Source organism: Arachis ipaensis, chromosome B05, assembly GCF_000816755.2.
Source record: "Arachis ipaensis cultivar K30076 chromosome B05, Araip1.1, whole genome shotgun sequence".
In the NCBI taxonomy this organism is placed as follows: domain Eukaryota; kingdom Viridiplantae; phylum Streptophyta; class Magnoliopsida; order Fabales; family Fabaceae; genus Arachis; species Arachis ipaensis.
Window position 1 is genome coordinate 124,926,884 of NC_029789.2, and position 16,259 is coordinate 124,943,142.

A 16,259-nucleotide genomic window follows, 5' to 3' on the forward strand; every position below is an offset into this window, starting at 1 on the left:
TTGTGTAGTCGGCCATGGCTTTGTTACTGGATCATTCACTCGATTGCTTTGTTGGGAGAATCCATCGGCGATGAACTCCAAGACAACACTGTCGAGTTTCTCAACCGCTGCAAGGTTTTGAATTTTTCATTCAATCAGTTGTTTTGGCTAAATAAATAAAAAAATTGTGCAACTAATGAGATTATGAAGCATTTGGATATGCAATTTCCTGGCTCTTCATTGGTAGTGCATTGAAATTATTTGCATATTACACATCGCAGTCATAATACAATATTAAGGTACATTTTTAAGTAAAACAAATAAACAATGTTTATAGGAGCTAGTATTCGTTTTTATTTTCTTTCGAAAATTAATAACAAAAAAAGGTTCTAGATGTTACGTTAGTATTAGTAATAGTAGGTTTATAGACAAATATTGTAGTTTACCCGTCCAAATTCGTTCTAAGAATTAAAAAGTAGAAGTAGAAGATTGTATACTAAATTGTCTCTAATGTGTCTGGCACTTGTCCAACATGGAGATGGTGACTATTTAGAAGCGTTCATGCCTAAAGAAAACAACCCTAAACAGAGAGACAAGAAAGAGAGATGTTGTGCTTATGTCTGTCAAGTTGAGATAATGAGCCCTAGTGTGTTGCTAAGTCTTATCGTGCCCTTTTTTACAGCGGAGATATGTTCTGGCTGTCTTTTGTGTTCTTTATATTTAGACTCGGTCTCTTGGCTGCCCTGCTCATTACTTTAGTTTCTTGTTCTTTGTGTATCAACAGGATCCAAATGGTGGTTTTGCTGGGGGACCAGGCCAGGCAAGCTGCTAATAAAAAATAATCTGTTCTCTCTTTTCTTTTTTCTGTTTTTTCCCTTTCTACTTGAGCATTGAGCTATGGTCTTATGGAGTTCAAATTTTAAGCTTTTCCTCTTTCTCTTGCTCTTAAACTGCAATTTATTGTGTCATCCTGCCAACTCCTATGTAAATGAATAGATAAGTAGATAAATAACTGACCAGGTTGTTAAAAGAAAAATTCTCTTAGTTGTAGTGCTTGAGTTGCAACTTGCAACCTGTTAAGTTGAATATGGATATAGCTTATTGGCTAGAGGGAGAACAAGGAAAACTAAAAATGAAAACAATCAAGTAGATTTAGATTTAATGCTTTGAATTTAGATATAGTTTATAATAGGATACTATGGCATTGGGTCCATGTAGTCTACTGACTAGTAGAACTAGCCCTGGTGTTGGTTGTTGTAGTTATTGTTATATCTCTCCCTTGTATTCTTTTACTGTTTAAACTTTAAAATAACATAATGATTCATATGCTTGAATCTTTCTCAGATGCCTCATCTTGCCACAACATATGCTGCTGTCAATACCCTTATTACTTTGGGTGGTGATAAATCTTTAGCATCCATTAATAGGTGTCAGTTTATGTCAATCAATACATGATGTTACGTTGTAATGATAGTTTTCATACTTCTGGAATTCATTGGTACAATTCTTTGAATATATTATCTCAGAGATAAACTGTATGGGTTTCTACGGCGGATGAAACAACCAAATGGCGGATTCAGGTATGTTGCCTTGCTTATCTTTCAGATTAATGATAGATGGTTGTGGTTCTACTTATATTTGGTGATCATTGCTTGAGTTTTATATATAAGAACTTATGCAATACACACTACGCATTTAGAGATGATTTGGTCCACCATTGTCGTTTAATCCCCAAATCTTTATCCAGGATGCATGTTGAAGGAGAAATTGATGTTCGAGCTTGCTACACGGCCATTTCTGTAAGTTGGTTATCTCTTTATCTGTTCCACATATGCTTAACTATAGATGTATGTATATATAATCGTACATTGCACTTTTTTGGAGACTAATCTTATTACTGTTGTACTCTATTATCCTCATTGTTGGAGGGAGACTTTTTATGGTACTTCTTTTATCGATACGCATCTATTTCATAACACACAGAATCTTGTTGGTTTCAGGTCGCAAGTGTTTTGAACATTTTGGATGAAGAGCTGACCCAGAATGTTGGGGACTACATTCTAAGGTTAGTTTCAAGAAGCTGTAACTTGAAATCTGTTGCCAATTCTGGCTGTATGTTTTTTGCTTGTAGAATAAAATTTATTATTTTCCATTTTTATTGGTTAGATTGTTGATAGATTATCCTTGAGATCAACTTGTGAGTGTTGAAATCATAGTGGAATTAATGCAGTCTGTTCTATGATCCGTAATTAGTTTACTATGTTGCCTTAAGTTGGGGCCTTTAGGTTAGCCGGTTGGCCACTTATAATTATTGAAAGCGCCAATAGCCACAATGTGATTATTTGTAAGCATTGTTTTCTTCTTGTTTGGTTCAATGGTCAACTACAAAGTTGTATAATTTCATTGTGTATTTCCTTGATATATTTTCTATGGTCTATGATGTTTCTCTGCAGCTGTCAAACTTATGAGGGTGGCATTGCTGGTGAGCCAGGTTCTGAGGCTCATGGTGGGTATGTTTCGGCATACTCTGTTTGTGATATACTTTCCAAATAATGTAATGTGCCATTATAGACATTGATTATTTCTTTATCAGGTACACCTTTTGTGGATTGGCTGCAATGATTTTGATTGGGGAGGTTAATCGCTTGGATCTGCCTCGATTAGTTGTAAGAGATTTGTTGCTTTCTTTCTGACTTTCAATTATTAGCATGTAAGAGTTACTTCTGAACTTGCCCATACTTTAAATGGTATAATATTCCACGGCTTTGTATTAGGAATGGACAGTATTCCGGCAAGGTAAGGAGTGTGGATTCCAGGGGAGAACAAACAAATTGGTGGACGGATGCTATTCCTTTTGGCAGGTGATTACAATTTTCTGTTTACTTCATGAGTCTTCTGTGACATAGTTGGACTAAAATTTGAAAGTAATCAGGGAGGTGCTGTTGCACTATTACAAAGATTATATTCTATTATTAACAAACAAATGGCCGAAGTCTCAAATATTTCTGGCATACCTGAGGAGAAAGTCTGTCTGCATGGAACCTCCAGTGATGCAGCATCCCATCTCTGGCATGAAGGTTGGCTCACTTCAAAGTATATGGTTTTAGTCTTACTATAATGAAATTTCATTTTCTTCTTAGTACCTGTATCTTCCGATATTCTCGCAGGCATGAGTGAATCCTGTTCAGCTGATTTTAAGAATATAGGTTATAACTTCATTAATGACTGGAGAGCAAAGGATCCACTGTTTCACAGCATTGCCTTGCAGCAATATATTCTTCTATGCGCACAGGTCCGCGTCTTATTTGCTGTTTCTGTTTTCACTTGGTATTTTGTATCATTCTCCTAAGAGTGAATATGCCTCGGTGATACCTTGAAAAGTTAGATATTTAGCTTTATATCATATCTGCATTCAAGACTTTGAAATCGTTGGGTAAATTTGATCACCCTTAGGGTGTGTGTGGTTGAAGGAATTATAAATAATTTCTAGGAATGTTAAGATAAGAATATTATGTTTTCATGTTTGGTTCAAAGTTTGAAAATATATTTTTAAGTAAGTTTGATTCCGGGAAATCAAAATACCATCATTTTAATTCCCACCTTCCCCTTGGGTATCTTTGATTCCCATGGGAATGGAATATTTATAACAAAGTAATACTTGAACCACACACACCTTAAGGTTATGCTGTATGATACATGACACCCTAAGATTCAAGTTATATAACAGTAAGGTACCTTTTCCCTTTTAAACATGGTATTTCATGTACTTCTTGGCATGCCTAATCTGCGGTATACAAATGAGCGAGGGATAGATACTTAAATTTCTTTAGCTACAAACTTTGACACAAATAAAAATGTCAGTTGAATCAGTTGCATAAAATCAACTAGCTCAAATCCGTAGAAAAAATTGCACTGGTTTCTTTTGCCTAATTTAGGATATCAGAATCATAATATTCCATTCTATTACATGCTTTTGACCCTTGAATATTCTATTCTTTCCTTAACGAAGGAGCAAGATGGTGGACTTCGAGACAAACCAGGTAAACGCAGAGACCACTATCACACATGTTACTGTTTGAGTGGACTTTCATTGTGCCAGTATAGCTGGTCAAAGCACCCAGATTCTCCACCTCTACCTAAGGCAGTGTTGGGCCCTTACTCCAATCTTTTAGAACCTATACACCCTCTCTATAATGTTGTTTTAGAGCGATATCGTGAAGCTCATGAATTCTTCGTTGGTGTATCATGATTAATATATTATGCCCATGTTTTGTTTCACTTTGATGTAAAATGCTACTATCTAAAGCTGTATTTATTCCTAGAATGTGGTACACCAATTTCGTTACAACATTAATGTACTTAACTATAGGATTGGTGGGTTACATATTATTGTTTTAATAATATAAACAATAGTACTAGGTAAATAAGTTCTTTTCAACCAAGTTTGATTTCCTTAGCTTCTTCTCCCATGTTCTGCGTGCTCTTTTCCTTCCTTCATTCTTTCTTTTCTCCTCCTCCTCCTCTGGCTGTTTTCGATGCTGACTTGTGCTATTTTCTTGCATTTTTTTCTTCTATTATTATTATTTTTTTTGGTTCTTCTTATGTTGGTTCAAAGAAATCGTTGTCATTTTTTCAAAAAAGTTTCTTTTGAGACTATCGAGACTGTTACAAAAACACTAGTTTGTCCAATATTTCTCTTATACAACTTAAAAGTGGAATTCTAATTATTATTAGTAGTTAGTATGAAATTTAGGTTACATTATCATAGAAGTGATTAATAACACATGAAGAATCTAGTATATTTGAAATGGTTTGACTTTGGAATGAATAGCTAAACGGACTTTTATGTTGTTTTCTTAACTTTGTTTTTTTTTTCTATTATAAATTAAAAAAAATTATTATTTCCCAAACAAAATTAAAGGGACTTTAATTTTTTCGGAATGGACTATAATTTTATAGAGTTTGTCGCACCCTGACGAATTTCATCCAAATCCTCCATAAAAAAAATTGGCTAGGAACGAAATTCAAATTTTTAAACCATTATCATCGTTTTCAACAGTATTGTAACCATTATCATCTTCTCTAAAAATACACAAATAATGGTTGTCACTATTAACTTTCCAACTTTTCTTTTGACTCAATTTGATATATATGAAGATGCCTAGTGAAGTTTGTCGGATGATACAGCGAACTCTATAAAAGTATAAAAGTTCACTGGGAGTGCAGAGAATCTTACAAAAAATAATAAGGTTCGCTGGTGGGTGCGACGGACTTGTTGAAATTTAAAAAAAATGTATTTTAAAATTTAAAGTCTGATAATTTATTTGGGAAAATAAATGTTTTAATTTTATTATAAAAAAATCTTTTTTTATTTTTTTATTTTAAAGCCCGAATAATTTATTGTGTTTTTCAAGAAATGGATTACAAATATTTTTTTAAATCAAACAGAACTCGTGATAGAAATGTGGAGATGGAGCTAGGACAAGATATTCGCCGCACGAACTCCAATGCATGTCTCCCTGATCAGCGTTACAATATAAGTAGGGATGAGATTATACGGGGCGGAGATTTTTCTGGTGTCCTCTCAACCCATTTAGTAAAATGTCTTCTATTCCTATTTTATTTTCGTCAAGAGTCTTCCTTTGTTTTCCTTGCAGGAGGAGTGAATTTTCGTGAAAATTTTGCAGATCTCCATTAACTCTTTTGTCATAGGTAATCTCTGCGGGTGCAGATATTTTTGTCATTTTTAAATATGAAAAGCTATAGAATCACTAAATAACGAGATTTTATTAATTTGTGTATTAGATTTAAAGTTAAAATCATATATTATTAGTGTAAATCCCTAAATTAAAAAATTTTGGTAACTGTTCATACCCTGACCCAATGATAACGCCCAGGTCCAAACGAAAGGCCCAATCCAAAGGATTAAGCCTCGCTCTATACCGACCTTCACCCCACGAAGTCGGTTCCTACCACGACTTGCTCTAAAGAAGTCAGGACGAAGATTAGCTGGTAGATACACACCCATTCAAATGGGTAACTACCCCTAAAATCTCTCTACCTACTTCCTGGAGTCATATCTCAACCTCCCTAAGATAAAGGGATGGTTATTCCCCATGAATAACGGAACTACACCAACGGTGGTTATGGGTTCACCACTATAAATACACTGACACTTCTCAGGTATCTTAGAAGCCCAATACTCTCTAGACCTGTTTTGCTCCCTTTGCTAACTTTGGTATCGGAGTGTCTTTGCAGGTACCACCCCCCATTCTCTCATACCGAAGTCGGACGGGGGCCTTGGATCATCAATCCGCTTGGATACTCCCTCATTCCAACGATTGGGCCAGCCAAACTAATCCAACCCAATAATCTCCGGTTACCCATCGTAACATTGGCGCCGTTGCCGGGGACCCGAGAGATCAGCCAGTAATGGCGGATGTATCCCCTGAAGATGGTCATGTGGCGTCGGATTCCGAACAAGAGAATCTGGATACCGAAAACCACGACGCAGACCTGACCCTCCACCAGGAAACCAACGACCAACACAGGGAAGGAAGCTCCGAATTTAAAAATCCGAAGACAAATTCCTCGGAGGGGCGTGAGTCAGAAAAGGATGGACCACCCCACACAACTGAACTAATGGGGCTAGTCCATATCCACCAAAGTCGCTTGGAACAGCTAGAACAGGAGCAGGAGCGACAAAGGGAGATAGAAAAGCACCTAAGAGAGGAGATGGATCGACGAAAAGAGTTAGAGAAAAAACTCTTAAAGTTAGAATCCTCCTTCAGAGGTCGGAACTCCCGTGAAGATCGAGAAGAGTCGCCCCCGGGAGGGGAGGACCCTTTTAGTGAGGACATAATGAGGGCAAAAGTTCCAAAAAACTTTAAGAGCCCCGATATGGACCTCTATGACGGAACCACCGATCCAAAGCATCATCTAAGCAACTTTAAAAGTCGGATGTATCTAGCTGATGCTTCTGATGCAACACGCTGCAAAGCTTTCCCGACCACCTTATCGAAAGCAGCGATGAAGTGGTTCGATAGTCTCCCTCCAAGATTGGTCACCAGCTTCGAGGACCTCTCGAGGAAGTTTCTGATGAGGTTCTCCATTCAGAAAGATAAAGTAAAGCATGCACCGAGCCTCCTGGGAATAAAGCAGGAGGTCGGAGAACCTCTACGAGATTATATGGAAAGGTTCAACAAAGCATGCTTAGAGATTCAAGACCTGCCTACCGAGGCAGTTATTATGGGGCTAGTAAATGGACTTAGAGAAGGTTCCTTCTCACAGTCCATATCAAAAAGGCACCCAACCTCCCTGAGTGATGTACAAGAAAGAGCTGAAAAGTACATCAACATGGAGGAAAAGGCCAGGCTGAGAGAGTCGAGCTGGCGACCTGGGCACCTTCCCTCAATAAAAGAGAGAGAAAGGGAGCCCAAGAAGAAAGAAGACCTCAGTCCTGACAGACCCAGAAAATTTCACTCTTATACTCCTCTAAAGGTTTCTATAGTGGACGTATACAGAGAAATTTGCAATACTGAAAGGCTGCCGCCTCCCAGGCCCATTAAAAATAAAAAAGGGGGGAGTCGCAACGACTACTGTGAGTACCATAAAATATATGGTCACTCAATAAATGACTGTTACGACCTTAAAAATGTGAAGAAAAGCTGGCCAGAGAAGGCCGACTTGACAGATATCTCATAGAAAGGTCGGACAATCATGGGAAAAGAAAGCGAGACGACGCAGATAGAAGAGACCCACCACCGCAGACTCCGGAGAGACATATACATATGATCTCAGGAGGATTCGCGGGAGGGGGACTCACCAAGTCCGCTCGCAAAAGACACCTCAAACGAGTCTACCAGGTCGGAAATGAATCGTCCGACCTCCCCACCATCTCATTTACAAAAGAAGATGGGCAAGGAGTAATCCTTGGGCACGATGATCCAGTGGTAATAACTATGATCCTAGCTAATGCCCATCTCCACAGAACCCTAGTGGATTAAGGAAGCTCAGCGGATATCCTTTTCAAGCCCGCGTTTGACAAATTGGGGCTGGATGAAAAGGAGTTGAGAGCCTACCCCGACACCCTGTATGGGCTAGGCGACACGCCAATAAAACCACTGGGATTTCTACCCCTCCACACTACCTTTGGAAAGGGGGAAAAGTCCAAAACTCTGAGCATAGACTTTATAGTCATCGACGTGGGGTCAGCATACAATGCCTTAATCGGCAGAACTACCCTGAATCGACTCGGAGCAGTGATGTCTACCCCCCATCTTTGCATGAAATTTCTGACACCTGCGGGAATAGCAACAGTGCAGGGAGACCAGAAGTTGGCAAGAAAGTGCTACAACGAAAGCCTGAACCTGAGGGGAAAAAGCAAAGAGGTTCACACCATAGAGCTCGGTGGTGCAAGGGCCAAAGAAGAGCTACGACTACAGCCAGGAGGAAAAACTGAAGAAATACAGGTCGGCGAAGAGGAAGGGAAGAATACCAGCATAGGAGCCAACCTAGGGAAAACCCTGAAGCAAGGGTTGACTAAGCTCCTAAGAAACAACTCCGACCTCTTTGCCTGGAAGGCTTCCGACATGCCCGGGATAGACCCCGAGCTCATGTCCCACAAACTCTCGGTACATCCGGGATCCCGACCTGTACAACAGAGAAGGCGCAAGCTCGGCTCGGAACGAGCCCTGGTGGTGGAAGAGCAAGTTCAGGCACTCCTAGAAGCCGGCTTCATTAGAGAAGTTAAATATCCAACATGGCTAGCAAATGTAGTGCTAGTCAAGAAGCAAAACGGCAAATGGAGGATGTGTGTTGACTACACCGACTTAAATAAGGCATGTTCCAAAGACCCTTATCCACTCCCGAGTATTGATACCCTAGTAGATTCTAGCTCGGGATATCAATACTTGTCGTTCATGGATGCTTACTCGGGATATAACCAAATCCCAATGTATGAGCCAGACCAGGAGAAAACATCATTCATCACGCCCAGAGCAAATTTTTGCTACGTGGTCATGCCATTTTGATTAAAAAATGCAGGGGCCACATATCAAAGGCTGATGAACAAGGTGTTTACTTCCCACCTTGGGAGCTTAATGGAAGTCTACGTAGAGGACATGCTAGTAAAAACCAAGGAAGAAGCCGACCTCTCGCAAGTATTCGACACCATAAGGTTACACGGGATGAGGCTAAATCCCGCAAAGTGTACCTTCGCGGTGGAGGCCGGAAAATTCCTAGGATTCATGCTAACACAGAGAGGGATTGAAGCAAATTCCGATAAGTGTAAAGCTATCCTAGAAATGAAGAGCCTGACTTGCTTAAGAGAGGTTGAGCAACTGAATGGCCGACTCGCAGCCCTCTCTAGATTTTTGGCAGGATCGGCACTAAAATCCCTTCCACTGTTTTCTTTATTAAGAAAGGGATGCCAGTTCGAATGGACTCCAGAATGTGAAGGAGCGTTCCAGGAGTTCAAAAGATTCTTGAGCCAACCACCAATACTAACCCGACCTCTAGTCGGGGAGGACCTCGTCCTTTATTTGTCCGTAGTAGACAAAGCTGTCGCATCAGCCCTGATAAGGGAGGACGAGGTCGGACAGCATCCAGTTTACTTCATCAGCAAAGTTCTATAGGGCCCTGAGCTAAGGTACCACAAACTAGAGAAGTTTGCCTACTCCTTAGTAATAGCCTCACGAAGGCTACGGACTTACTTTCAAGCACATACAATAAAAGTCCGGACGAACCAACCCATGAAGCAAATCCTCCAAAAGACGGATGTTGCGGGGAGAATGGTTCAATGGGCAATAGAGCTCTCCGAGTTCGACTTGAAATATGAAACTCAAACAGCAATCAAAGTCCAATGCCTCACCGACTTCATAGCAGAATACGCGGGAGATCAAGAGGAAAAGCCAACTACATGGGAACTTTATGTAGATGGATCCTCAAACAAGACAGGAAGCGGTGCATGTATAATACTGGCCGACGAAAGGGGAACTCAAATAGAGGTATCCCTCAAATTTGAATTCCTAGCTTCAAATAATCAGGCAGAATATGAAGCCCTGATTGCAGGACTGAAGCTGGCCGAAGAAGTCGGTGCGACAAAAGTGATGATATACAGTGACTCTCAGGTGGTGACCTCCCAGATAAATGGAGAGTATCAGGCCAAAGACCCAAACATGAAGAGATACCTGGAAAAAACTCTGGAATACCTCGGGCGCTTTGCCGAAACCGAAGTTAAGCATATAACTCGGGATCTCAATAGCAGAGCAGACGCCCTCTCCAAGTTAGCGAGTACTAAGCCAGGAGGGAATAATAGAAGCCTGATCCAGGAAACTCTCCAAGAGCCCTCTGTAGTAAAAGCAGAGGGCAAACAAGACGTCCTTGAGGTATCCGGGCTAAATCTCGGATGGATGAATCCTCTGGTCGAATACCTAAAATTCGACATCCTCCCCAAAGAGGAAAAAGAGGCCAAGAAAATCCGGAGGGAAGCACAATATTACACTCTGGTGAAAAATATCCTTTATAAAAGAGGAATATCAGCACCATTGTTGAAGTGCGTACCGACCTCAAGGACCACCGAAGTGCTAGAAGAGGTCCACAATGGGATCTGCGGAAACCATCTCGGAGCCAGGTCGCTAGCCAGAAAAGTAATCCGAGCTGGATTCTACTGGCCGACCTTGTAGAAAAATGCCACAGAATTTGTGAAAAAATGCCAACCTTGCCAAATGCATGCAAATTTCCACGTGGCTCCCCCCGAGGAGCTCATTAGTATAACTTCTCCATGGCCCTTCGCAAAATGGGGAATGAATTTGTTAGGTCCTTTTCCCCAGGCGCCAGGACAAGTCAAATACTTAATTGTGGGAATAGACTACTTCACAAAGTGGATAGAAGCAGAACCATTGGCCACCATCACTGCCCAAAGAAGTCGGAGGTTCCTCTACAAAAATATCATCACAAGGTATGGGATACCTCACTCCATTACCATAGATAATGGAACCCAGTTCACCGCTTCCACCTTCAGAAGCCTAGTGGCCAGTATGAAAATCAAACACCAGTTCACCTCGGTGGAACACCCACAAGCAAATGGACAAGCCGAGGCAGCCAACAAAGTCATACTGGCAGGGCTAAAGAAAAGACTACAAGATGCAAAAGGAGCTTGGACAGAGGAGCTCCCCCAAGTGTTGTGGGCTTATCAGACGACACCCCAATCTGCAACTGGAGAAACACCCTTCCGACTTGTCTATGGGATAGAAGCTATGATACCAGTGGAAATCAGTGAGCAAAGCCCAAGAGTGATTCTCCATGATGAAATCGAAAACATATAGGGGCACAAAGAGGAGCTCGAGTTGCTCCCCGAAATCCGAGAACAAGCCCAGATAAAAGAAGCAGCGCTGAAGCAAAGGATGGCTACCAGATACAACAAGAAAGTCATTCGAAGAAGTTTCGCACTAAGTGATCTGGTCTTAATCAGAAACGACATAGGAGTCAACAAATCGGGGGAAGAAAAACTCGCTGCCAATTGGAAAGGACCCTACAAAGTTAATGAGGTCTTAGGAAAAAGTTATTACAAGGTGACCGACTTAAACGGCACCGAGCTACCAAGGTCGTGGCATGCTTGTAACATGAAAAGGTACTATAGCTAAAAGTGAACTCTACTCCCTGATGTACTCTTTTCCCAACTTCATGATTTTTTTCCCAAAAATTAAAGGGTTTTTTTTTCTGAAGAAGGGTTTTTAACGAGGTATCATAGTGGAGGCTAAGGGGGGAATAGATCATTAAACCCTTAGTAGCCGTAAAAGTACCTCCCCAAATAAATAAAGGTCTTTTTTACAATATCTCTTATAAATTTCTTCTCGTTTACTTTTCTACGAAACGCGCCGACTTAAGCTCGACAAAACGTGAAAATCCCATGAACCGACCTAGATGGTCGTCAGGATAAAACGACGAGGTACAAGTCGGTGTAAAGAGGTTATAAAAGTTGATCGTGAAAAACTCGGAAACATCCCGACTCATAAGTCGAAATGAAAAACCGAGTAGAAAAGAAAACGCATCGCAAAAATAACCTAAGTCATAAAAACTCAATAAAACAAAGTTGAGTATAAGGAATAGCAAAAAGGGATCGAAAAACCTAGAAAAAGCTTAAAAGCTGTCCTAAAGTCCTTAAAAGCGAAAAGGCTCAGAAAGACAGACAAGTCAAAGAAAAGGTTTTCAGAAAAGATCAAAGGGACTTCGAAAAACCAAAATCAGAAAAGCATGCACACAAAAAGGTAGCTGAAACCCTTATACCAAAAAGGGTATTTTTGTTAAAATAACCCTTATCCAAAAAAGGGTAATTATAAATATTCTTTTTTGTTTACGGCCATAAAAGGCCAATGTCGACACACCACCGCCACAAATATAAAGAGTTTAAAAAGGGGGGACCCACAGGCCGGGCCCCTATATAGCCAACAAATAAATTCTTAAAGAGCATCACCACCAGGACCAAAGGGAGTAGTCGGATCACCACCAGAGTCGGGAAGAGAAGTCGGAGCGCCATCAGGACCAGGGAGAGAAGTGTCCATAGGAGTCGGAGAAGAGGTGCTGAGAGGTCTGGAGGAACTCGGAACATCCTTTTGACGAGGTGGGGACTCAATGATTCTCTGCCCCCGAGTCTTCAAATCTGACTCGGTGACGACCTCGGGAGCTGGGGGATAAACTATGGCACCATCAATAACGACCTTGTCAGGATCCAAAGGAGAGAGATCCAGGTCGGGAGCAAGAACTCCGACCTGCTCCTTAAAAATCCTCCAGGCCTCCTCGGCCCCCTCAGCAATAGAGTCCTCCAACTCGACATAGGCAGTCCGAGAGTTCAACAAATCCCTCCTTACAGCCACAAGTTTCTCAAATAAATTCTGATAACTCTCCTGCGCCTTCTTTCTCAAGCCCTCCTCCATATTACATAAGGCTTGTAACTTGCTCTCCTTCTCTTGGAGGCCATCCCTCTCCTCCTTCAATTTGGCAACCTCCTTCTTCAACTCCTTCTCATGTTCCTGATATATGAGAAGCCTTCCCTCCAACTCTTCAACCTTAGAGGTTGAACCCAGAGAGCTAAGAGGAGTCTTCTCAAAAATATCAAGGAACTTGGCACAAATCTCCGCCGCCCTGATGCTCTCCTCAGCCAGAATAGTGAGGTGGTTCCGAATAGAAACATCATCCATACCTATACGGGTATGGGGATAGATGAATTTTCGGATAAATGCAGGAGCATCCACCTTAGCCTCACCTTCAAAAGAAGATCCAGACTATAAAGCCTTGCGCTTCTTCTTCTTTGGCTCAGGAAAAGGTCGGGGAGGAGGGAACGGCTGAGAAGAAGCCGAAGCGGAGATAACAATGGATTGAGAAGGAGTCCCCAAATTTCGGGAAGAATGGGGAGGAAGAGGAAGAGGAGAGCTTGTTACTCTGGCACCACCGGTTCTGGCGCGAGACCTCGCCTTGGCCTCCTGGACTCTCTGGTAAGACTCATTGGAATTCTTCCTCGCCATCTCTGTAAAAGAAAACAATTAGTAAAACAAGTCGGTAAACTTCAAGTCGGTAGAAACAAGTCGGAAAAAAAGTAGATAAAAACTACCTAGTTATGTCTGGACAAAAGACGACGACCCCTGGAGAAAATTTTTGGTATCCAGATATGGGGCCCTCCCCCATACTTCTCGGAGGAACCCTACAATGGCTGCCTCCACCTCATCCAGATCCTCCAAACCATATTTCTCACAGGGGAAAGCCTCTAACCAGTACAAGGGAAAGCGAGGGGAAGAATTCTCATCCAAGAAAAAGGGGTGGTGACCCTCTACGCCTTGAACTTTGAAAAAATAATTTTTGAAGTCATGGAAGGATTCATCAAAGATGGTGAAAACTCTCCGACCTTGTATAGCTTGGAAAGACACCCATTGTTGCTTGTTATTTTGCCCACTGAAGGGCTTGGTCATGTGGAAAAGAAAGAAGAAAATCCTCAAAGAAGTCGAAAAGTCTAAAGCATGGCTGATAAACTGGTAGATTTTCAGAAAATCCCAGGAATTGGGGTGAAGTTGGGTAGGTGCAACATGATAGTGACGTAAAACAGTAATTTCGAAATCAGAAAATAGAAGGAAAACACCCAAACGGGTAATCATGCTCTCATACATAAAGAAGAAATGAGGGGCCATCTCAGTAGCCCTCCCAAAGCAAACCCGGTCTTCCGGACCCGGGCAACCAGTTCATACTTTGGCTCATCCTCATCAGAGGTGCAGAGTGCGAAGGTCAGTAATAAAATCAATGTCAACCAGAGGTTCCTCTCCTAAGACTGTGACATCGACCCACTGAGCAAGAATTTCTACGGAAGACATTTCTTTTCCTAAAAAGGTGAGTGAAACCTACAAAGGAAAAAGAAAAGAAAATAAAAAACATGGTCTCTAAGGAGAATACGGAATCAGAGCCTACGAATCAACTTCTCTCTATCTAAAGAATAAAAGCATGCAAACAGAAAGCACGTCGTAAAGAAAGGACTAACCTTTATCTGGAAGTAAGGTAGAGGAAGATAAAGCCTTCAAACAAGGGGTGCTCCACGGACGGATGAGAAGAAGAAAATTTGAAAAATCGCAGAAACGAAGCAAAGAAAGAGAAGGGAAGTATTTATAAGCACGTTAGGGGCATAATAGTAAAAACGGACGCGGTCATTAATGGGTGCACCGTTACCAAGACAACCCCTACGCAAACCTCTAACGGACGCGACGTTTGATTAGACGTAACTGTGAAAATCAAAAGTCACAAAAAGTCACGTCGGTTCCAAACCATCACGTCGGTCCTCTAACAAGTCGGCTACGACCCCGAGTAGAATACTCGAACCCAAGTCCTAAAAGAAATTGGGCTCGAGTAGGGGCACTGTTCATACCCTGGCCCAATGATAAGGCCCAGGTCCAAACGAAAGGCCCAATCCAAAGGATTAAGCCTCGCTCTATACTGACCTTCACCCCACGAAGTCGGTTCCTACCACGACTTGCTCTAAAGAAGTCGGGACGAAGATTAGCTGGCAGATACACACCCATTCAAATGGGTAACTGCCCCTAAAATCTCTCTACCCACTTCCTGGAGCCATATCTCAACATCCCTAAGATAAAGGGACGGTTATTCCACATGAATGACGGAACTACACCAACGGTGGTTATGGGTTCACCACTATAAATACACTGACACTTCTCAGGTATCTCAAAAGCCCAATACTCTCTAGACCTGTTTTGCTCCCTTTGCTGACTTTGGCATCGGAGTGTCTTTGCAGGTACCACCCCCCATTCTCTCATACCGAAGTCGGACGGGGGCCTTGGATCATCAATCCGCTTGGATACTCCCTCATTCCAACGATTGGGCCAGCCAAACTAATCCAACCCAATAATCTCCGGTTACCTATCGTAACAGTAACTAAGATACCAAAATTAATATATTTAATAAGGATAATAAACATAATTTTTTATTGTTTTACTAAAAAAAATTTATCTTTTTATGTTCTAAACAAGTTAGTATCTTATGTAGGGACAAAGATATGCAACGTAAATAACACACGTTTCGGCCGACATAAACATCATTCTAAATAATATTTTAAAAATGAGATTTTAAATTAATTCGAATTAGGTTTGAATTTGAATAATTAGGATTAGACGCTATATAAAGTATAAACACACTCACAACACGTCATCTTTCCCTCTTATCGCGTCCTTATTCTGCCGTTCAATTGACCGTTCCTCTGCCATGATAGTGCGCCGTTGTCGCTAGTGGGAGCTCTCGCGAGGTGCGTGCCCTTTCCTCCCAGTCGTTTGCGTCGCCATTGCAGATGAAGCTGCGCTACTAAACACTCAGCTTGGAATGTTAGCGATAGTGCTGTTGTCTCGTGCAATTCTCTTGCGTCATTGTTGTTACTGTCTCGCGTTCCTTGCCTGCTGCGCTGCTGTTGCAGTCTTGTGCATATTTTGACCTCTGCAAGACTGCAACTTCGTCCCGCGATACGCCACCGTCGAACTCTTTTGTTTTGGATGATTCTTTTAATTAGTTTTGGATTTTTTTTCTAAATTTCGAATGATTCTTTATACTAGTTTTGACTAGTTTTGGATGATTCTTTTTCCTATGTTTTGGATGTTTCTTCTTTTTGGGTGGGTTTGAATGATTTTTTTAATCATTTTCGATGTTTCTTTTCTTAGTTTTTGAATGTTCTTTTTCAATATTTTTTAAATATCTCGTTTTGTTAGGTTTTTAAATTTTTAAAATTATTAGATATA

General features: G+C 41.2%; 1 protein-coding gene and 1 long non-coding RNA gene across 3 annotated transcripts in view; both read left to right on the forward strand.

Annotated features, from left to right (window-relative positions):
• The window catches only part of LOC107644030 (protein farnesyltransferase subunit beta), an 8,114-nt gene extending 3,693 nt beyond the window's left edge, over positions 1–4,421 (forward strand). Inside the window, exons 4-15 of one of the 2 annotated variants that reach the window (XM_021124414.1) lie at positions 9–114; positions 764–799; positions 1,324–1,406; positions 1,506–1,559; positions 1,727–1,778; positions 1,980–2,044; positions 2,433–2,489; positions 2,573–2,645; positions 2,754–2,840; positions 2,912–3,056; positions 3,147–3,271; positions 3,989–4,421. In XM_021124414.1, coding sequence (XP_020980073.1) covers positions 9–114; positions 764–799; positions 1,324–1,406; positions 1,506–1,559; positions 1,727–1,778; positions 1,980–2,044; positions 2,433–2,489; positions 2,573–2,645; positions 2,754–2,840; positions 2,912–3,056; positions 3,147–3,271; positions 3,989–4,228 — 1,123 coding nt within the window. In that variant the 3' untranslated portion in view covers positions 4,229–4,421. The remainder of the gene's footprint in view (positions 1–8; positions 115–763; positions 800–1,323; positions 1,407–1,505; positions 1,560–1,726; positions 1,779–1,979; positions 2,045–2,432; positions 2,490–2,572; positions 2,646–2,753; positions 2,841–2,911; positions 3,057–3,146; positions 3,272–3,988) is intronic. The other variant, XM_016347806.2, reaches the window with a different exon arrangement.
• Positions 3,380–3,724, forward strand: LOC110272315. The gene is made up of 2 exons (XR_002363521.1): positions 3,380–3,433; positions 3,659–3,724. It is a non-coding gene; the product is annotated as an uncharacterized LOC110272315 (long non-coding RNA).